This window comes from Erythrolamprus reginae, chromosome 6, assembly GCF_031021105.1.
Source record: "Erythrolamprus reginae isolate rEryReg1 chromosome 6, rEryReg1.hap1, whole genome shotgun sequence".
NCBI lineage: Eukaryota > Metazoa > Chordata > Lepidosauria > Squamata > Dipsadidae > Erythrolamprus > Erythrolamprus reginae.
Genome location: NC_091955.1, coordinates 85,291,970 through 85,314,248, shown reverse-complemented (window position 1 = coordinate 85,314,248; position 22,279 = coordinate 85,291,970). Strand labels below are relative to the sequence as shown.

General features: G+C 40.5%; 1 protein-coding gene across 1 annotated transcript in view; it reads left to right on the top strand.

Annotated features, from left to right (window-relative positions):
- LOC139169821 (aldo-keto reductase family 1 member B1-like) overlaps positions 1-13,857 on the top strand; it is a 29,365-nt gene extending 15,508 nt beyond the window's left edge. Inside the window, exons 5-10 of the mRNA XM_070756504.1 lie at positions 583-705; positions 859-965; positions 3,171-3,252; positions 5,139-5,222; positions 9,130-9,212; positions 13,332-13,857. Of these exons, the coding sequence (XP_070612605.1) occupies positions 583-705; positions 859-965; positions 3,171-3,252; positions 5,139-5,222; positions 9,130-9,212; positions 13,332-13,374 (522 nt within the window). The 3' untranslated portion in view covers positions 13,375-13,857. The remainder of the gene's footprint in view (positions 1-582; positions 706-858; positions 966-3,170; positions 3,253-5,138; positions 5,223-9,129; positions 9,213-13,331) is intronic.
- Positions 13,858-22,279: the final 8,422 nt, after the last annotated feature.

The window sequence follows — 22,279 nt, the reverse complement described above, 5'->3', positions numbered from 1 at the left end:
GTTTCTTCTCTTGCTAGTCTTGAGAAGTCCTAAAGAGACTTACTGTATTTTTCAAAGTATAAGATGCAAAAGAAAAAGGAGAGTGAAAATTTGAGTGTGTCTTATACACCGACTGTAGTCCCACCCACACGCTTGCCCCTACTTGCCGGCCTCTGCCTCCCAGCAATTTGCCTTCTTGTAGCAAACATCCTGTTATAGCTTCGGCATAGCCGGCCTCCCAACCATCAGCTGCAGAGGCAGATTTTTTTTTCTAGTGCTACTCAGGCTATGCTGAAGCTGAAACAGACTGTTTGCTGCAAGGGGGCAAATTGCTGGGAGGCAGAGATAGATTCCCCTCCTCCCTTGTGCTAATCAGGCTGTGCTGAAAGTGAAACTGAAACAGGCTGTTTTCTGTTTGCTGCAAGGAGGCAAATTGCTGGGAGGCAGAGGTAGATTTTTGTTTCTTGTTTTTCTCCCCCCAAAAGTTAGGGTGTGTCTTATAATCTGGAGCATCTTATACTACAGATATGGTACATCAGGCAGATTTTTGTGCTGATATATGCAACTGCTTTGTATCCTATTTTGTGTTTGGTATGTCCTCAGGGAATGGAAGAACTAGTTGATGCTGGATTGGTGAAGGCAATTGGTGTTTCCAACTTCAACCATGAACAGATAGAGAAAATCTTGAAGAAGCCCAATTTGAAGTACAAACCTGCAAATAATCAGGTAAATTCATAAGAAGTGGATTGGGGATTATAAAGAGAGTTAAGGATAAACAAAATGTGCCAATAGAATACTTTTAGCTCAGGGTTGAACTCTGAGGTCTTTGGTGCGCTCATCATTATCATTAACTGACACTCATTTTTGTATATGTTGTAGATTGAATGCCACCCGTACCTTACTCAGGAAAAACTGATTGCGTACTGTCAGTCCAAAGGAATTTCCGTCACGGCCTATAGTCCCCTTGGCTCTCCTGATAGACCCTGGTGAGAACGTCTTTTACTCCTGCACTGAGCAAAAGATGCTGAAGCTGAGATTTCTCAAACATCTGATTTACTAATCATTAATCACACATTGGAATGCATAAATGGGAAATTACTCAAGAGCTAATGCGCACCCTGAAATTGTGTTATTTATTTATTAAATTCATTTGCCACATTCAAATTAAACCATTAAAGGATGATACGAAATTAAATAAAAGGGACAAATAGGTAACAGTAAATAACAGAAGCAGTAGTAGTTATTAGAGAAACATGTAAGGTAATGCAAGTAACAGATTACATGTGTTCTGTTCTAGCACTGACCCCCCCCCCCCCCCCCCCCAGGAATCGGAAGCAGACCACAAAGGGGTTTACTATGTACAAGGAATTATTTACAGTAAAGTCTTTTCAAATGAAACTAAAGTCTCTAAACGGCTTTGCCGGAATGAGCAGAAAGTCTTATCAGCTGGCTAGAGTCCCAGAGAGAGATAAGCAAGGCAATAATTACCCAGCTGGAATAATATTCAGAAGCAGAGACATACAGAAGTTAGCTTGAAGTCCAGAGCTCTTCTGAAAGCCAAGAATGTGTCGTTTTAAAACACAAGCCGAATTAACTCAAAACTAGATGTTAGAGTGGAACACGTTCTCTGCAAAGAAGCATGACGTGATTCACTCTTCAATCCTCTGAGGGCATGGCCCATTAATCAGCAGTGCTACACATGAGTAAACCTCCTACCGAGTCAGTCACCTCTGCTAGCTGCCCTGCATCAATTCAATTCAATTTATTAGATTTGTATGCCGCCCCTCTCTGAAGACTCGGGGCGGCATCAAGCATCATGCTCTTCTCCTGAGTCACTTATCTCAGGAAGTGCAGAAGACCCTGGTTGTTATTCAGACTTTGACACCATGTCTTCTTCACTGTCGATCTCTGGTGCCAGGAAAACAGGACGCCTGTAGTCTCTGTGTCCTCTGAGTCCATGACTCATTGTACAGGAGGCGAGCAAACCACAACATGTAAGGCAGTGACAGATTTGATACAGAGAGAAAAAATGAGAAAGTTAATTAATAATAACAACAACAAAAACAACAACAACAGAGTAGGAGGTCTTCTAGTCCAAACCCCTGCTTGGGCAGAAGACCCTACACTACTTGAGACAAATTGTTATCTAGCATCTTCTTAAAAACTTCCAGTGTTGTTGCATTTTTAGCAAGTTACAACATGTATACAACATGGAACGCCTAAAATCACATCAAGAGTGTGTTTATTATGTAAACCTAGTCAAGGTTGACTCAGCCTTCCATCCTTCCGAGGTGGGTAAAATGAGGGCACGGATTGTGGAGGCAATATGCTGGCTCTGTTAAAAAGTGCTATTGCTAACATGTTGTAAGCTGCCCTGAGTCTAAGGAGAAGGGCGGCAGAAAAATTGAATTGAATAAATAAATAAACCTAAGGAAACTATAATGTGCTAGGTGAACGTACCCTTAGTCTGGATTTATACAAAACACATGAGGCCATAAGAATTAATGCATTTGTTTTTTAAATTTATTTTCTGCCTATTTTTTCGGTGGGGCTACTCTAAGCCAGGGTTCTCCATCCTTGGCAACTTTAGCCTGTTACCGTATATTGTTCTTGTTATTGCTGTGAGCCGCCCCGAGTCTACGGAGAGGGGTGGCATACAAATCTAATAAATAATAACAATAATAATAACTCCAAAATTCTGGGAGTTGAAGTTCACCAGGCTTAAAGTTGCCAAGGTTGCAGATCCCTGCTCTAGGCAGCTTACTTAGTTTACTTATACAAATTTACCCAATGTGTTTTATAAATTATTTCTGGTTGGATTATCTTCATTAATTATACTTTAACTGAATAGCCGAGATGCAGGTAAATACTATGTGTGTGCGAGAGAGCTCTCCAAGATCACCAGATGCATTCAGAACTAATAAGATGTTAAGCCATATGCTTATCATCTCACTGCCAAACCCCTGAACTAAAAACAAGATTTTCTTCTTCCTTTTTGAAACTTGTAGAGGATGAAATCATATATTAGGAAGAAAAGCTGATTTGGGAAAAGGTCACAAGATACTGTAGTGATGCATCATTTTCCATTCTAGCTTGTTAGCCTTGCAGCTGGATAACAATACTTTTATTCTTATTAAATGTACATTTTCTTAGTGTTAATATTTGCTAACCTTTATTTCCTTTCATGCTAGGGCCAAGCCTGAAGATCCTTCACTCCTGGATGATCCAAAAATTAAAGAGATTGCAGCTAAACATAATAAAACAGCAGCTCAGGTGGGTATATGTGCAGTTAAGTAGGAAATCTCATAGATCAGATTCTCTAGGCAGGGGGCCCCAACCCTCAATCAGTGGACTGGTACCGGGCCACAGCGTGCCAGAAACCAGGATATGCAAACAAGCGAATCCCCATCCATGGGGTGCAGGCAAGATACATTAGCAATAGCATTTAGATGTATATACCGCTTCACAGTGCTTTACAGCCCTCTCCAAGCGGTTTACAGAGAGTAGGCCTATTGCCCCCAACAATCTGGGTCCTCATTTTATTGACCTTGGAAGGATGGAAGGCTGAGTCAACCTTCAGCCTACTGAGATTCGATCTGCCAAACTGCTGGCAGCCGGTGATCAGCGGAAGTAGCTTGCAGTACAGTGTTCCCTCGATTTCCGCGGGGGATGCGTTCCGAGACCGCCTGCGAAAGTCGAATTTCCGTGAAGTAGAGATGCGGAAGTAAATACACCTTTTGGCTATGGACAGTATCACAAGCCTTCCCTTAACACTTTAAACCCCTAAATTACCATTTCCTAGTCCCTTAACAATAATTTACTCATCATTATTACTGGTACTCACTGTTGAATAAGACACTTAGTGATCCTGATATTTATAAACATAATTATTTATTAACAATAATTATTATTTTTTGTTATTTATTTGCAAAAATTATTTGTTTGGCGATGATGTATGATGTCATTGGGGAGGAAAAACCGTGGTATAGAGAAAAACCTGTGAAGTATTTTTTAATTAATATTTTTTGAAAAACCGTGGTATAGGCTATTCGCGAAAATCGAGGGAACACTGTACTGCACTCGTAACCACTGCACCACCAAAGCTCTTAAAGTCTGGGAAAAAACTCCATGGAACCAGTCCCTGATGCCTAAAAGGTTGGAGGCACTGCTCTTAGGAGCAAGATGTAACTCCTAGGTAGACTGTACTAGCCAAGATACCAAATAGTGTAGAAAAGAACGGTTCATTTTGCTGGAGGGTGGTGTGGTGAGTTCTTGAAGAATTTGTATGTCAGCATGTTAATATACTGTATTTTTCAAGGTATAAGACGAACCGGAGTATAAGACACACCTTAGTTTGGGGGAGGAAAATAAAGGAGGAATCTACTTACCAGTTATAAATCTTTTTTCAGAGGGCCTAGCAATGTAAACAAGCCTGCAAAGGCTGGGAAAAAAATTCTTCAGAGGGAGAAGGAATGAAAAAATCCTGCAAGCTGGGAAGATCATTAGCACCTTGTTAAAGGCTGGAAGAAAAAGCTTCAAAAAAGCTAAATTCGGAGTATAAGACACACCCAAATTTTCAGCCTCTTTTAGTGGGGGGGGGGGATAAATAAAATATTGCCCACAAGATCATATGCTGCAACGTTCTACCTGTCAATGACTACTTCAGCTTCAATCGCAACAACACAAGAGCACGCAACAGATTCAAACTTAATATTAACCGCTTCAAACTTGACTGTAAAAAATATGACTTCAGCAACCGAGTTGTCGAAGCGTGGAACTCATTACCTGACTCAGTAGTGTCAACCCCTTACCCCCAACATTTTCCCCTTAGACTATCCACGATTGACCTCTCCAGGTTCCTTAGAGGTCAGTAAGGGGCGTGCATAAGTGCACCAGTGTGCCTTCCATCCCCTGTCCAATTGTCTCTCCTTATCTCATTTATCTTTTCTTCCTTTCTAATATGTTCTCCTATACCTTTATATCTTTTCTTCTATCCTTCTCTTTATTTATATTACTACATATCTATTCTCTTCAATGTGTATTATGTATTGGACAAAATAAATTAATAAATAAATTAACATTCATGAGTTGAATAGGAATAGGTTATAATTTTTCTGATGAGTAATCCTTACTTGGTGTGTCCTGGTCTTGGCTGTCAGGTCCTGATCCGGTTTCATATCCAGAGAAATTCAATTGTGATTCCCAAGTCCATCACTCCATTGCGAATTGAAGAAAATTTCAAGGTAAAAATAATACCTATTTCTAAATTAGTTGCTTCATACACAGCATATTGTAGTTGGTCACCCAGTCACCCCGATGTTTAGATTGGATTTGGCATTTTGATCCAAATGTTGAGTGCTTCCCAAGGATCTGGGATAGACAGATATTTATTGTTGTTGTTACTATTACTATTGTTATTAACAGCAACCCAGATAAATCCAGGATAGGATGAGTTCTTCATTAGAGATTAGAGATTAATGTTTGTGATTGGTGTGGTTTGGGTTGATAGATGGATATTTTTTGACTTCCTAGTGACTGATTCTAAATCACAATGATGATATGATATGATATAAATATAATGCTGCTTTAAACGCTAAAATATTGGTTATTTGCAATTATACTCCCCGCTAAGGATAGTTGTGGATCATTTTTGTGGTTTAACTAAAGCAAAGTGCAGCAAACACCTGACTTGCTTCCCTGCCTAGGACATTATTAGAACTTGGGCTTCCTTGTTTTAATATACATTGTTTTATTCTACACCACCCAGTGTCACTCCATAGTGAAATGGATGGCATATAAATGTAATATATAAATACATCATCATGGCTCTCACGTGGCATATGTTATCCATAAAATGGAGATGTTTGATCCTTTACGTCAGGGGTGTCAAGTTTGATTTCATTGAGGGGCCCATCAAGGTTGTGTTTGAGGGCTGGGGTGGGTGTGACCAGAGGGGGCATGGCCTTCTCAGTGTCACTCACGTCAGGGGTGCCTGTGGCAGCCCGAGCGCTTTGCCAGCAAAAACAGGCTCCTGAGCTTCCTCTCCAGTTGCGACAACCTCCTGCAAGCTTCTGCTAGCAAAAACAGAGCTCAGGAGTCCGTTTTCGCTGGTAGAGGCATTGCAGGCTGGTCCCTCACTGTTTCCAGGGTGGCCCACGGACCAGGTCTAAGCACCCTGCAGGCTGGGTCTGGCTTAGGGCCCTTGAGTTTGACACCTCTGCTTTAGATTCTTCCAACTGATCAAAGAGCATATAGTTTGTGATGGTTTCCCTACTGATTCCAATTGATAGGAAGTCCTTGATTTACAGCCATTCATTTAGTGACCCTCCAGTGGGAAAACAAATGACCAATGACCAGTTTTCACACTTACAACCATTGCAGCATCCCCCGTTAGGAATAGCAATCCTGGGTGATATTTTATTGTAGGACCATATAAAGTAAAAGTTGAAATGTATTACCGTATATGGTAATGTAGAATGTAAAGTATGCTAATGCTGAGTCATTGGGTGTGAACTGCAATGTGATTGGGCCAGAGCATTATAATATGCAGATCACCTTCACCATTTCCTTGTTGGGTTGTTGGTGTTGTGGGTTGGTCTTGTTGGTCATTATGGTCGTTTGCTGTGGATGGTGGCTGGAGCAGTTTGAGTGTGAGCTAGATATTGAGTAGAACTGAGATAGTGATACAAAGAAACCTAGATATGTTTAGTATCTACTAGAAACCTGGATTGGTTGAATATCTACTTGAAAGTAAGCTGAATATAGCTGATGTAAAGTTCCTGTAACTAGAAGGCTGAAGATATTTTTCGCTGAAGAGTAAACTACTGTTTTGTACAAACGTGTCTTCATTCATTTATCTGGTTCATTAAATTGCCACAGTATATTCTCATATCTTATCTAGTCCTCCTGCATTTCTCTGCTTATATATATCCAGACATCCCCATGGTCTCTTGATCAAAATTCAGATGCTTGACAATTAGTTCATATTTATGACATTTGCAATGTCCTGGGATCATTAAAATCTAAACAAACAAACAAATACATTTTAGTCATCATTCATGGTTTTTTGCTTTTTAAAAAAATATTTTTTATTAATTTTTCAGAATAAAAGACAGAACAAGACGTACAACATTTAACACAACAAGGAGCTACAATTGCTCCGCTTAGCATAGAAGTCTTCTTAATACAGAAAAAAACTGATTATACTTAAGATCAATACAGAAAAGTAAACATATCAATAAAATGTCTCTATCATAGAAATTTTAACTTTTCAGTACTTTCCACCAATTGTATAATTGTGGTTTGAACCAATTCAGAAAAAAAAAATCTTATCTATCAAGTACAGGCTTATGTGTAATAGGATTTAATAGCAGAAGTTGGAAAGACCCCAAGACTTAAAAAAACAACTTCTAACCCAAACAGATGCTTTTAAAGAAGATAAAGCCTGGCTGGGTTAATACTAAGCCATAACGTGTTTTATTACATTAATGGTTTAGTGCATCAAATGAATCATCATTGAGACTTGTTTAATAAACTAGGAGTGAAAATAAATGAGATATTGGAATACATGAATGCAATTACACTCAACTTTCCTCTTCTGAAGTTAGTTGACTGAAAAAATTGAGAAAATATTAATAAGATTCAGCTTAAAGACCTTCTTTTCATTCCCAAGAACCCGAAACAGCTCAGCGCAATTGTGAGATGACGGATATTACTGAAAGATGGCTTTGAATGAATTATAAGACTCTTGAGCCCTGCTAGCATTGTTTGATACCGTTCCTGTTTTTCTTGATCGTTCGCCGGAGTGGATTGGAGTTCTAGAAGACATGTTTGAACAGGCAAACGTTTCCCAACACAGCCATAGTTTCTCATAATTGCTTTGGTTCTCTTTGTGTATCTGGCAGCTATTGCATTTCTCACTTAAGATACATTAGGCTGATAGTCAAAGAGTTATCTGCACGGAGGTTTGTAATGATCATCAAAAAACAATACAATTATTACATGTGCGCTCAACCGTTGGCCTTGGAGGACTTGGTGGAAACCGGCTAATGTAGAAGTTAATTGCATTCATTTTTTCCTTTACTTTTCTTCTGACCTGGTTGACTCGCCCATCAGTTGCCTCTGCCATTGTTTCTTAACCATGGTGACTTTAAGATCTGTGGACTTCAATTCCCAGAATTCACCTGGCTGGGGAATTCTAGGAGTTGAACTCCACAGAACTTTAAAGGTCACCAAGGTTGAGAAATACTGATCTATGTTATCTAATGGACCACTTAGGGCCATCCCAGCTACATTTTTGTAACTCTCAGGATACCATCCATTTTGGCACCTCAATTCCCGCTAAAAAGGATCTGTTTTGTGAAATGTTTATTCTTGACCGGTAATAGTTATACATGAACAACGAGATGGAAAGAAGATTGGTTAAAAGTAGGGCTATATTGTATAAAATGATAATTTCCGTGGCTCATTTGTTCCAAAATTACAGTCTTTGGACAAGGAGGAACACCAATTTGAACAGTAACCTGTAAATCTATAACTATTCTAATTATGCTGTGGCTTTGAGATCACTATTTTAAAAAGCCAATATATTCTTGTTGCTCAGTTCAAACAATATCAATGGAATCTGCTATGAATTTTCAGAAGAGTTGCTAAATAGTTGCCCAAGCCAACGATAAACTAACTTTGCAAGTGCTGGAAATGGATTATGTTTAATGCATCAAAGACTAATTCCTTGTGTGTCTAATCACGCTTGGGCAATAAAGAATTCTATTCTATTCTACCCTACTCTATTCTACACTTTCTATTTCTATGTCATCTTTATCTTGTTTTGATCAGGACAAATTGAGAAGTTGATTTAATTGATTTCAAGAAGCAGAGAATTAAAGGATGTGCTGCCGAAATATTTCTATAAGAATGGCATTGAACTCTGCTTAGCAATGGAGGAAGATCAATTTCTTCTTAAATATAAATGAAAAACAGGAGTGTACTTCTTTAGACCTTCAGAAATTTTGGACAATAGTTGTTTGTATGAAATGGGATTGATAAACGTATATATGAACACCCAAGTCTTCAAGGTTTCTCAAGCATAGAACTATGGTCTTTGGGAGTTCTTAGAATTTCTTATTGTTGTTTTTCCTCCCTGCCTGCTAGGTATTTGACTTTGAGTTGTCTAAGCAGGACATGGAAACCATCCTCAGTTTCAACAGGAACTGGAGGGCATGTGCAATGACCTCGTAAGTATGACTTGGAGAAAATGTTGAGAGTGTTGTCCAGTTCAGTGGTAAGCAGAGCTATGATGCTTTCTTGGGCAATAGCTTGTAAAAGCCCTTGAATGATTTTACGGGCAACTGGACCCATAAAGCAAATAGAACTCAGGTTTTGTGTGATATTTTTTTTCTCTGTAAAATTATACATGCTTCGGATATTTAAATTATCTCAAAATAAAATAAAATAGATTATCGTATTTTTAGGAGTATAAGATGCACCTTACTTTGGGAGGAGGAAAATAGGAGGAAAATTTACGTACGAGGTGTTCTGTCGAGCTCTCTGGTAGAATTCTCCCGAAAATGTACAGATACAATTTCAGACACACACACGTTTGAAAATTCAAAACAATGTTCTTTATACCGAAAATGCAAATAAACGAAGCACTCTTTTTGTATAGCAAAGAGCACTTGTCTCCAAACAAACTGGTAATTTGTACAAGTCCCTTATCAGTTCTGAGATACTTATCTTGCAGCTGTGAGGCAATTCACAGTCCTTCTTCTTTCACAAAGTGAAACACATTTTACTCTGGTTTAGTTTCAAAGCGGGGAAAAATCAGCACACAAAGGTCGAAGTCAGCGAGGCAGGCACGAAACACAAGGATCAGATAATCCTCCACAATGGCCAAACCCACAGGCTGCTATTTATAGCAGCCTCACTAATTACCACAGGCCCCACCCAACCACAGGTGGCCTCATTTTCTTTGATAATAATCTCTCAGTTGTTGCTGCCTATGCATCGCTCTCCGCATGCGTGGCTGTATCATTAACTCTTGTTCCGAATCCAAGGAGGAGCTAGATAATTGATCTCCTGAGCTGTCTGCCCCACTCTCCTCCTCCCTGTCACTCATGTCTTTTTGGTCAGAGAAGCCTTCATCAGCAGATTCCACCGGGATCAAAACAGGCCTGCAGCATGTGGATATCTCCCCCACATCCACAGTCCTTGGGGCAGGAGCTGGGTCAGAGCTAACCACAACACGAGGTATTCATCTGGCTAGCATCCTTAGTCTGTTCAGTTTCAGCACATTATTTTATCCCCTGCTTAGGGCTGAAGAAACCTTTTTCAGAGGGAGCAAGCAATGAAAACAAGCCTGCAAAGATTTAAGGCAGGAAAAACTGCTTCAGAGAGAGTAGGAATAAAAATAAATGCTGCAAACCAGGCAGATCATTAGCACTGAGTTAGGGCTAAAAAAAATAATTTTGGTATTAGTTTTACTGGTATTTTTACAACCATTTTTGAATTGATCTAAATTAATGTAGTTCCATGGCATTTTTTTAATTGAGGGAGCTTTCCAGGTTCTCATGGATCAAACCATAACATGGTATGTATGTGGCAAATGATTAGTTATACTAAATAAACTTTTCTCACTATAAACAATATGTTCAATCTTATCCATTTTATTAGAAACAAGACTTCCTAGTTGGATTCCCATGTTACACCGAGCCACCATGTCATTTCTTTGATTTAACAAATTGAAACGAGCTCTTGCAATCTATAAACTTCTGTTTTTCAATCAGTAACTTGCACAAGCCAACTGATTTCTTATTTATTTAACAAATCAGCAAATGGAATGGATATACAGTAATACCTCGTCTTACGAACCTAATTGGTTCCCGGGGGAGGTTCGTAAGACGAAAAGTTCGTAAGACGAAACATTGTTTCCCATAGGAAACAATGTAAAATCAATTAATCCGTGCAATGGGGAAAAAAAAAACACCGCCGCCCTGCTGTCACCTTTTGAAACAGCCGGGGGGGCTTCTCAGCGTCCTCCTGAACCTGAACGCCAAATCCGAACTTCCGGGTTCGGCGTTCGGGAGGCCGCCAAGAAGCCCCGCCGCCCGGCTGTCACCTTTTAAAACAGCCGGGGGGCTTCTCGGCGGCCTCCCAAACGCCGAACCCGGAAGTTCGGGTTTGGCGTTCGGGTTCAGGAGGACGCTGAGAAGCCCTCCGGCTGTTTTAAAAGATGACAACTGGGCGGCGAGGCTTCTCGGCGGCCTCCCGAACCCGAACTTTTGCCGAACTTCCGGGTTTCTAAGTATCCTCGACATACATCTATTGGTTTAGTGACCATTTACAGCAGCGGTTTTCAACCTGTGAGTTGCGACCCTTTACAGGGGTCACCTAAGACCATAAGAAAACACATAACACATATTTCTGATGGTCTTAGAAACCAAGACACCGCTCCTCTATCCATCTCCAGGCGGGTCCAACCACATGCAAAATAGACTACTTCAAAAAAAAAACCACCTGTACCATGGGAACCTCTGAGCATGCGCAGAAGCTGAAATTTCTGGCTCTGTGCATGTGTCACCATTATGTTTCCAGGTTGTTGTTTTGGGGTGGAGGGGTTGCATTTTTAAAAAAAATTTGCAAAAGGTGAATCGCTAGCAAGGTAACTTGGAACCCATCCCTGAGTTTCGTTATAATTTTATTATTTTACGGTTGGGGGCCACCACAACATAAGGGACTGTATTAAAGGGTCGCAGCATTAGGAAGGTTGAGAACCAGTGATGTAGGGTTACAGCAGCACTGTCGAACGCCTGGGAAATCCGGTGATCCAAGCAGTTCAAATGAGTATAAAAATTTTTTGGAAGCTTAAGCTCTCTATAAGAATCTAAACTACTAACAGTCCAAGCAAATTGGCGGTAGATAAGAGTCACGGGAATTCAAGGTGGGCTACACTTAGTTCTCTCGTAGGCGTGAAAGAATTCTTGACTGATGACATGTTTGACTCCTCCCTCAGCCGGATCATCTCTTAACGAGCACTGAAAAAAATGTGTCATTGCACTTAAAATAATCACTGCAATAGCCCCACAGTCACTCAATCAAAATTTGAGCACCTGACTTATTCATTCATTCATTGGATTTGTATTCTGCCCCTCTCTGAGGACTCGGGGCGGCTCACAACATATCAAAACAATATACAATATACATGTCTTAAAAAATCCAATTAATATAGCTTAAAAATGTTTAAAACTCTAATAGCATTTAAAATCATTCATTCCCATTCACACAGCAAGACATACTACACTCCTTGGCCAGGGGGCTAGGGTGTAATGGCCACAAGCCTGGAGGCACAGATAGATCTTTAAACTTTTATGAAAGGCGAGGAGGGTGGGAGCAGTGCGAATGTCTGGGGGGAGCTGATTCCAGAGGGCCGGGGCCCCCACAGAGAAGGCTCTTCCCCTAGGTGCCATCAAACAACATTGTCTAGTTGACAGGACCTGGAGAAGGCCGGGTCTGTTGGACCTAACCGGTCGCTGGGACTCATCTGGCAGAAAGCGGTCCCGGAGGTCATCTGGTCCGATGCAACAGTTGTTGTGTCCTACAGTTGCAAATATATGATCATAGTTTCGGGCCTTCCCAGCTGGCTTCTAACGAGCAAAGTCAATGGGGGAAGATGTGAAACACTTAACATCCAACTTGCATAGCAACTGAAATTCTGGTCCCAGCTGTGAACATCTGTTGAAGGCTTCCTGTACTCAACTTTTGTTGTTTTTTGCTTGATTTTTTAATATGCTTCTGATGATAATTTTGACAACTCTGTGTTCTTTAGTATGCTGGACTAAATCCCTGAATTTTTAGCCAGTATGGCATATGGTCCACTATATGTGAAAGACACTGGGTTGGGGAAGGGTCAGAGAGAGAATTGTAGGCTCATGTAATGCTTTTAAAGTTGTATTCAGCGTTCAACAGACATATTGAGTATTTGCCAATGGCTTGTCTATGGGCTGACTAGCCTATGAGTAGTACCTTCTAAGTCCCGGTTTTATTTACTGAATAGCAATTGCCAAAATGACAATGTGTATTTATTATGCTTGATATTAATCCAGCCGGGTTCCTACAACAGAGAATCTGCATTTGTAGTTTTAAAGATAGGGGGGAAATTCCTTAAAAACATACCAAATGAAAGAATGTGTGTAGACGGGGCTAAATTTGTTTGATTATCACAATTTGTGCAAACTCATGCTAGATGATATCAAGGACTTTGAAGCATCAAGTTTACATACAATTCTTGCTTTAGCCTGGTCTCCCAAGATAGACGTATGTACCATTTAAATCCAATGTCCGATTCTTTTTCTCTTCAGGTGTATCAATCACAAGGAATATCCTTTCAGCATCGAATACTAAAATTCCTGAAAAAGAAGGAAGTATAACAGGGAACTATTGGTGTTCATTATCTTGGCACTTCTTTTTGGATCAGCCACTCCATGCAATCTTTATAAACTTTTTTTCTGCCTAAATTGAATATGATGTGATTATTTTTAGAAGCATATATTTCTCCGGCAAGATCATAAGTGCCCGGAGCTTTTTTTTTAAAAAGATCCATAATTTAATTTGTCTTATATTTCTTCTGAAACCGTTTCAAATTAATGTCTCCTGTTTGAAAAAGCAGAACATCTTTTTAACATTTAGGGGTGGGGTGGGGAAGTTTAATGATTTGTGTGTATGCTTTTATTATACAACTCTTTCTTTGGCTCCAGACTTGGTGCATTTAAGATTTGGCAGAGTTGTATGTTTTTTTGTAGTTAAGTCTTATGTGGAAGTCTCATTCAAGAATTTGGACTGCATTCTTCTAAGAGTGTTACGTTTAATAAAACTGTTTGGTTATTCTATTGGCTCTTCTGTTTCCTGATGATAGAAATCATATTAGCCATGAATAATTTTAAAAGCCATATGTTTAAAACAGATACATTAAAAGCCTATAGGTAGCACAGTGGTTAGAATGCTACAGTATTGCAGGCTAAGTGCCCACAGTCTGCAGTTCAATCCTGAAGATACATGGTTGATTTGGCCTTCCCTCTTTCCGAAGTTGCTAAAATGAGATTGTTGGGGCAATATTGTAAATCTTTGAGAGAGTACTATAAAAACATGGAATGGTATATAAGTTTAAGTGCTGCTGTTATTGCTATAATATTCATAAGAAATACCTTCTGGTTTCCAGGTAACCAGTAGACTTCACCCCAAAAGGGGTGAAGACAGCAGTTCACTATATAGATAAAGAGTTGGCAGGCCTTCATAGTTAAGTTTTATGTTGAATCCCTGTGAGTCTTGATATTCAAGTTGTTTTTTTGGAAACACACACAACTCTAGTCAAGGAAGGAAGACCTACTTGGGCCTTAAGGGTGGTTGCAAGGAAACAGAATAGAAGAATTCAATTCAATTTATTAGATTTGTATGCCGCCCCTCTCCGAAGACTCGGGGCGGCTCACAACAGTAATAAAAACAGTATAACAATGGAACAAATCTAATAATAAAATATATAAAAACCTCAACAATTAAAAACCATATAGCACATACAAATCAAACATGAAATATAATAAGCCTGGGGGAGATGTCTTAGGTCCCTCATGCCTGGCGATATAGGTGGGTCTTAAGTAACTTGCGAAAGACAAGGAGGGTGGGAGCCGTTCTAATCTCCGGGGGAAGTTGATTCCAGAGGGCTGGGCCCCCCCCACAAAGAAGGCTCTTCCCCTGTGGCCCGCCAAATGACATTGTTTGGTCGACGGGATCCGGAGAAGGCCAACTCTGTGGAACCTTATCGGCTGCTGGGATTCATGCAGTAGAAGGCGGTTCCGGAGGTATTCTGGTCCAATGCCATGTAGGGCTTTAAAGGTCATTACCAACACTTTGAATTGTGACTGGAAACCGATCGGCAGCCAGTGCAGGCCACGGAGTGTTGTAGAAATGTGGGCAAATCTAGGAAGCCGCATGATGGCTCTCGCGGCCGCATTCTGCACGATCTGAAGTTTCCGAACACTTTTCAAAAGTAGCCCCATGTAGAGAGCGTTGCAGTAATCGAACCTCAAGGTGATAAGGTAAGAAGGGTCCTTGATTCTAACCTCATGCTCAGTGCAGGGGTCCAATTTAAAACATCTCAAATGGATGGCTAGCTAGTCTTTGCTGGTATACCTCTGATAAAGGACGCCCCATTTATCCGTCTGGATACTTGGTTCAATAGTCACTACTTTCATTGTTCATTGGAAAGATATTCCTATCAGAATGTATCTTACATCCTGCAAGTAAGTCACTCTGTGGAGTAAGAAAATGTTTCAACCTTCTACGTATCATCCCTTCAGGTATCTGAAGAGACATTGTACCTCCATCTTTTCTCAAAATTCAATGTGCAATTTGATTCTGGAAAAGAGTGTTGCGAACAACAACCTCTGTTCTCTGAACTCTTTCTAGAGAGCCTTTTTATAAGCAGGAGAAAATTAGGAAACAAATCTCTCTTCCTGGGTCAATATGAATTGCATTTAATGGTACTGTTCCTGGACACCAAATGACAAGGAACTAACAATACTCCGTTCCGTTTGCTAGGCAACCAGGATACAGAACTGCAAAGCTGTTTGAAATTACGAAATACTATTACCTTTATATATCAAGTCCATTAACTTCTGCCTTGTTTTGTTTTTTAATTTAGAGGCTGTCCGTTACTACCCGAGTATCTGGGCAATTTACAGATACAGATAAAACATAAAAGCATACAGTTAAAAACAAAATTAAGAATAAAATAAGGACAATGTTAAAAAAGACAAATTAAAAAGGTAGAGAGCATGTGTCGCCAACTGAAGAGTCAAAATGGCCTGCGCCATTTTGGTTGCTATGGGAACGTTACTTGGAACTCATAGCGTGACCTCAAGCCACCAGCCAACTCCTGGATGGTGTGCCATTCTTTGATTCCATGATAGTGGAGCCAGACCTTCACACTATATCCGAAGGCCCAACCATCTCTGGGGGCAAGATATTCCAAAGGAAAAGGGGGGACATGATCGAAACATTTAAATATGTTAAAGGGTTAAATAAGGTCCAGGAGGGAAGTGTTTTTAATAGGAAAGTGAACACAAGAACAAGGGGACACAATCTGAAGTTAGTTGGCGGAAAGATCAAAAGCAACATGAGAAAATATTATTTTACTGAAAGAGTAGTAGATCCTTGGAACAAACTTCCAGCAGACGTGGTTGGTAAATCCACAGTAACTGAATTTAAACATGCCTGGGATAAACATATATCCATCCTAAGATAAAATACAGAAAATAGTATAAGGGCAGACTAGATGGACCATGAGGTCTTTTTCTGCCGTCAGACTTCTGTTTCTAATTATCAATTGCAGTCAATAAAATTAGTCCTTGACTTACAACTGTAACGGAGTCTGACCATTATGATTGCAAGTTGTGACAGGCATTAAGCAGGGTGCCCATATGATCACCTCAATAACATCAACCCCCAGTCTGCCCATTGTATTTGTTGGGTTGGGTTGGGTTGGTAAGTGTAACTAGAGATGCCTCAAGAGTGGGGGAATACTGGCATAGACTCAGGTCTGCATTGCAATATCTCCCTAGCATGACCAAGGCCTCCCAGAGCCTCCTTCACTGTGGAGATGCTCCATGCTTCGCTTCCCATACCATTGCATCCAGATAGGTTTTCTGTTCCCACTTCACTGGGCCCCACCCCCTCCTCCCCATCCCCATCATGGCTCAGTCACTTATGCTGATGTGCATGATGTTGCACTTTTCAAATTTCAGCATAGAAACCAGTGGCCAGTCATAGGATCTTAGATATTACAGTGATTATATATTTGATGGAGCTAGACTGAAACTGATTGCTGGAAATGGGACATAAATAAGTTAAGTTTCTGCTGTGGTTTGCAGATGGAGGAGGGAAAGGGGGAGTAGACCACTTAGAAGGCCACACGGTTCATACCCAAATGTTTGAATGACCGCTAGTGTGAAAATACAGGTAGTCCTTGACTTAAGGTCACAATTGTGGGGCCCAAAATTTTGAAATATGTTGAATGAGTTTTGCCCCATTTTACCAACCCTTCTTGCCATCGTTGTTTTTAAGTTAGTCATGTGCTTAAGTGATCCTGGCTCCATGAGCCTTCGGTGTTTAGTCATGCCGGCCCCATGACCATGGAGATATCTTCGGAGACTGCTGGCTCTTCGGCTTACAAAATGAGATGAGCACAGCCCCTAGAGCCAGAAATGACTAGCACACACGACTAGCACACATTGGAACATTTGCCTTTACCTTTATATAGTGATACCTTGTCTTACAAACTTAATTGGTTCCAGGAGGAGGTTCGTAAGTTGAAAAAGTTCGTAGGAGGAAACAATGTTTTCCATATGAATCAATGGAAAACCGATCAATGCGTGCAAGCCCAAAATTTACCCATTTTTCAAGCCAAAGCGCCCGTTTTTGTGCTGGTGGGATTCCCCTGAAGCTCCCCTCCATGGGAAACCCCACCTCTGGATTTCCGGGCAAAAACGGGCACTTCACTGGCAATGGAGGTCCGGAGGTGGGGTTTCCCAGTGAGGGGAGCCTCAGTGAAATCGCAGCATCACAAAAACACGGAAGTCCGGAGGTGGGGTTTCGAGGACTTCCGTGTTTTTGAGATGCTGCAATTTTGCTGAGGCTCCCCTCGCTGGGAAACCCCACCTCCAGACTTCCGTTGGCCCTTTTGCCAACCGAAGCACCCATTTTTGTGCTGCTGGGATTCCCCTACAGCATCACAAAAATACGGAAGTCCGGAGGTGGGGTTTCCCATGGCGGGGAGCCTCAGGGGAATCCCAGCAGCGCAAAAACGGGCGCTTTGGTTGGCAAAAGGGGTGAGTTTTGGGCTTGCACGCATTAATTGCTTTTCCATTGATTCCTATGGGAAACATTGTTTCGTCTTACAAACTTTTCACCTTACAAACCTCGTCCATGAACCAATTAAGTTCATAAGACGAGGTATCACTGTATTATCAAAGTAGAAAATAAAAAAAAGCTGGGAGGGGGGACCCTTTTCCAACCAGCAAGACAAAAATTTTCTGCTATAATTGCATTATCTGAATATATAAATGAAGAATGCTACATGAACTACATGTATTAATTTTCCAGAAATATCTGTTCCCTAAGCAGAAGTATTTAACTGTCTGATCCTATCTTGAACGGTTTTGTTGTAAATATGAAAGGAGTTTCTTGGTGGAAATGTATAACAAATACATTTCATTCCTGGCTCCCGTTCAGCATTCCATCGGGCATTAATCAAATATTCAATATCACTGCAGGCCCACACCTGTCTTGAGTTGGGACTTGTTCCTATCTGCTATATTTCTGCTGCAGTTTGAATTTTCGAATTTAATTTTTCACTGATTGTTGGACTGAATTGAATGCTATCACTCTCTTGCCTTCTCCCAAATACTTCATCACTTCTGGCATTCCTGTCCAAAGAACTTTTCTCACTTTTGGTAATCAGAATATTCTGGCATCTTGCAGACTGACAGCCTGACTTTGGTTGACTGACTGACTTTATCTGTCTTCCTCTTGCCCGCCCTTCTCCCTCCCTCCCTCTCCCTCCCTATCTTTTTAATCCTTTAATTTGGATTAAAGTGTGTGTGATTGAATGGAGATGAATGCTTACTGGCTGGCTACCCTTCCTGACACCTACATGGAGTTTGCAGCAAACATTTTCTCATCTCTCTCTATTATCTACCTGTCTGTCTATCAAGCTAGCTAGCTATCATCTAACTAGCTATTATGTCTGTCTGTCTGTCTGTCTAGCCAACTAGCCTGCTACCTAGCTATCATCTAAGTATCTATCTATCTATCTATCTATCTATCTATCTATCATCTATCTATCTATCATCTATCTATCTATCTATCATCTATCTACCTATCATCTATTTGTATGCCACCCCGAGTCTATGGAGAGGGGCGGCATACAAATCCAAATTATTATTATTATTATTATCTATCATCTATCGATTTATCGATTTATCGATCTATCGATCATCTATCGATCATCTATTTATTATCCATCCATCCATCTATTTATCTATCAATCGATCGATCTAGTTTATATACTGCTACATTCAACAAAATAGCTCCCAGCAGTTTACACCATAAATACTAACATCTTTTTTTTGGCATATACACTCTTGTGTGAGAACCTTTGCCTGAAATGCTCAACTGTCTGTCCTTTGGGAGACGTTAATGCATACCGAAAAACAATGCTCCCTTGTAAGCAGCAATGGCAAATGATCATGGAATGCAGGAGGCACAGTTGGTGACATTGCAAAATTCTGAGGCATAAATGTCCCACAGTGGTCATTCATCACGACCTTAATTGGTGATAACAATCTTCCCATTGAACAGCCACCAATCTGCTCACATGGCCTCCTTAAAGAAAAGGAGACAGGGAACCTTCTGGATTATTATTCTTTTATCTAAGTAAGGTTATCTCTGCCTGGTCCAGATTTTCTTGCTAGGAGTGGGATTTTTTTAATTATTCATTTATTTTGCCCAATACACAATAATTCACAATGAAGGTAATAGAGGACACCTTCGAGGAAATAGAATTAGAGAAAGAATAGAAGAGAGGGTATAGGATAAAATAAATCAATGAGAAAATAGAAGAAAGGTCTAGGGATAGAAGAGAAGATACCTGTACAGGTATATGGGATATAGGAGAGACAATAGGAAGGGGTCGGAAGGCACACTAATGCACTTATGCACACCCCTTACTGACCTCTTAGGAATCTGCAGAGGTCAACCGTGGACAGTCTAAGGGTAAAATGTTGGGGGTTAGGGGATGATACTACGGAGTCCGATAATGAGTGTGTGTGTAAAATTTCTCTGCCTAGTTCTTAGGCTGCCCTCTGCTGTCAATCCACTGAAAATAAAGCGGTTCTAGATTTCTTCTTCCAGCTTGGTTAAGGAATGATGTCTCCTTAGCAGAGCCAAGACATCTACTGTACCTGGACATCCTTTCAGTCCAATGTCACCGATAGGTTTGTCGCCATTTTGTGACCAAGACGAAGCATCTGTGGAGATTGTCTTCTTGCTTCAGCAAAACATTCTATCAGTATCAACTTTACTTCCAGCCTTGAATGCCCTGGTTTCTCTCCAGATCGTAAAAAACTTTTGCCTTTTATTTATTTTATTTTTAATTGTTTTGTCAAGTACATATTGGTGGTATACAAAGATATAACAATGTTTATATACATGGTACTAGCAAGAGAAACAATAGGACAGGGGACGGAAGGCCCTCTGGTGCACTTATGCACACCCCTTACTGACCTCTTAGGAATCGGGAGAGGTCAACAGTGGCTAGTCTAAGGGTAAAGTTTGGGGGTTAGGTGATGATACTAGAGTCAGGTAGTGAGTTCAATGCATCAACTACTCGGTTACTAAAGTCGTATTTCCTGCAGTTGAGTTTGGAGTGGTTTACTTTAAGTTTGTATCTATTGTGTGGTCGTGTTGTGGTTGAAGCTGAAGTAGTCAGGAAAGACATTGTAGCAGATGATTTTATGGGCTATGCTTAGGTTGTAGTTCTAAGCTTTCTAAACCTAGTTTAAGTCTAGTTGTGTAGGGTATTCTGTTGCAAGTGGAAGAGTGAAGGGCTCTTCTAGTAAAGTATCTCTGGATTACCTTGTTTCATTTACTGTGCTTTATTTGATTTACTCTACTTATTTATTTATTTATTTATTCATTTATCCAATACACAATACATATGGAAGAGAATAGACATGAATATATATATAAAGATAATATGTAAAAATAGAGAAGATATATGAAAGGAAGAAAATATATATGATATATGAGATAAAGGAAAGACAATTGGACAGGGGACGAAAGGCACACTAGTGCACTTATGTACACCCCTTACTGACCTCTTAGAAACCTGGAGAGGTCAATCGTGGGGAGTCTAAGGGAGAAATGTTGGGGGTTAGGGGTTGACACTATTGAGTCCGGTAATGAGTTCCACGCTTCGACAACTCGATTGTTAAAGTCATATTTTTTAGTCAAGTTTGGAGCGGTTAATATTAAGTTTGAATCTGTTGCGTGCTCTTGTGTTGTTGTGGTTGAAGCTGAAGTAGTCATTGACCGGTAGGACGTTGCAGCATATGAGCTTGTGGGCAATACTTAAATCGTGTTTTAAGCGCCGTAGTTCTAAGCTTTCTAGACCCAGGATTTTTAGTCTATTTTCGTAGGGTATTGTGTTTCGAGTGGAGGAGTGAAGGGCTCTTCTCTATTTGGACGTTTTTGAGGGTGTTGATGTCCGAGATGTGGTATGGGTTCCAGACAGATGAGCTGTATTCAAGGATGGGTCTGGCAAAAGTTTTGTAGGCTCTTGTGAGTAGTGTGAGATTGCCGGAGCAGAAGCTACGTAGGATCAGGTTAACAACTCTAGAAGCCTTTTTGGCGATATTGTTGCAGTGGGCTTTAGCACTTAGGTCATTTGATATTAGTATTCCAAGGTCTTTTACTGAGTGTGGGTTGGCTGTGAGAATTTGTTTATTCAGTTTATATATGAGGTTTGGATTCTTTTTGCAGATGTGGAGGGTAGAGCTTTGAAGTTGGTTGATATTTGAAGTTGCTAGGTGTTAGACCAATCTGAGACTTGTTTCAAATTGTCTTTTAAATGGAAAAGGTAGAAATAAGTTTCACCCAAAGTGCTTTCTCATCTAAAATAAAACTACTATAGTTGGAAAAACAAAAATGTGTAGAGTTAGATTTGGCCTATATACTTTGCCAGTGGCTCATTACATGAAGATAAATATATAAATAATAATAATAATAATAATTTATTGGATTTGTATGCCGCCCCTCTCTGTAGACTCGGGGCGGCTAACAATGATAAAAACAACATGTAACAATCCAATAATAAAACAACTAAAAACCCTTATTATAAAACCAAACATACACACAACCATACCATGCATAACTTGTAATGGCCTAGGGGGAAGGAATATCTCAACTCCCCCATGCCTGGTGGTATAAATGAGTCTTGAGTAGTTTACGAAAGACAGGGAGGGTGGGGGCAGTTCTAATCTCCGGGGGGAGTTGGTTCCAGAGGGCCGGGGCCGCCACAGAGAAGGCTCTTCCCCTGGAGCCCGCCAAACGACATTGTTTAGTCGACGGGACCCGGAGAAGGCCAACTCTGTGGGACCTTATTGGTCGCTGGGATTCGTGCGGTAGCAGGCGGTTCCGGAGGTAATCTGGTCCAATGCCACAACACTTTGAATTGTGACCGGAAACTTATCGGCAG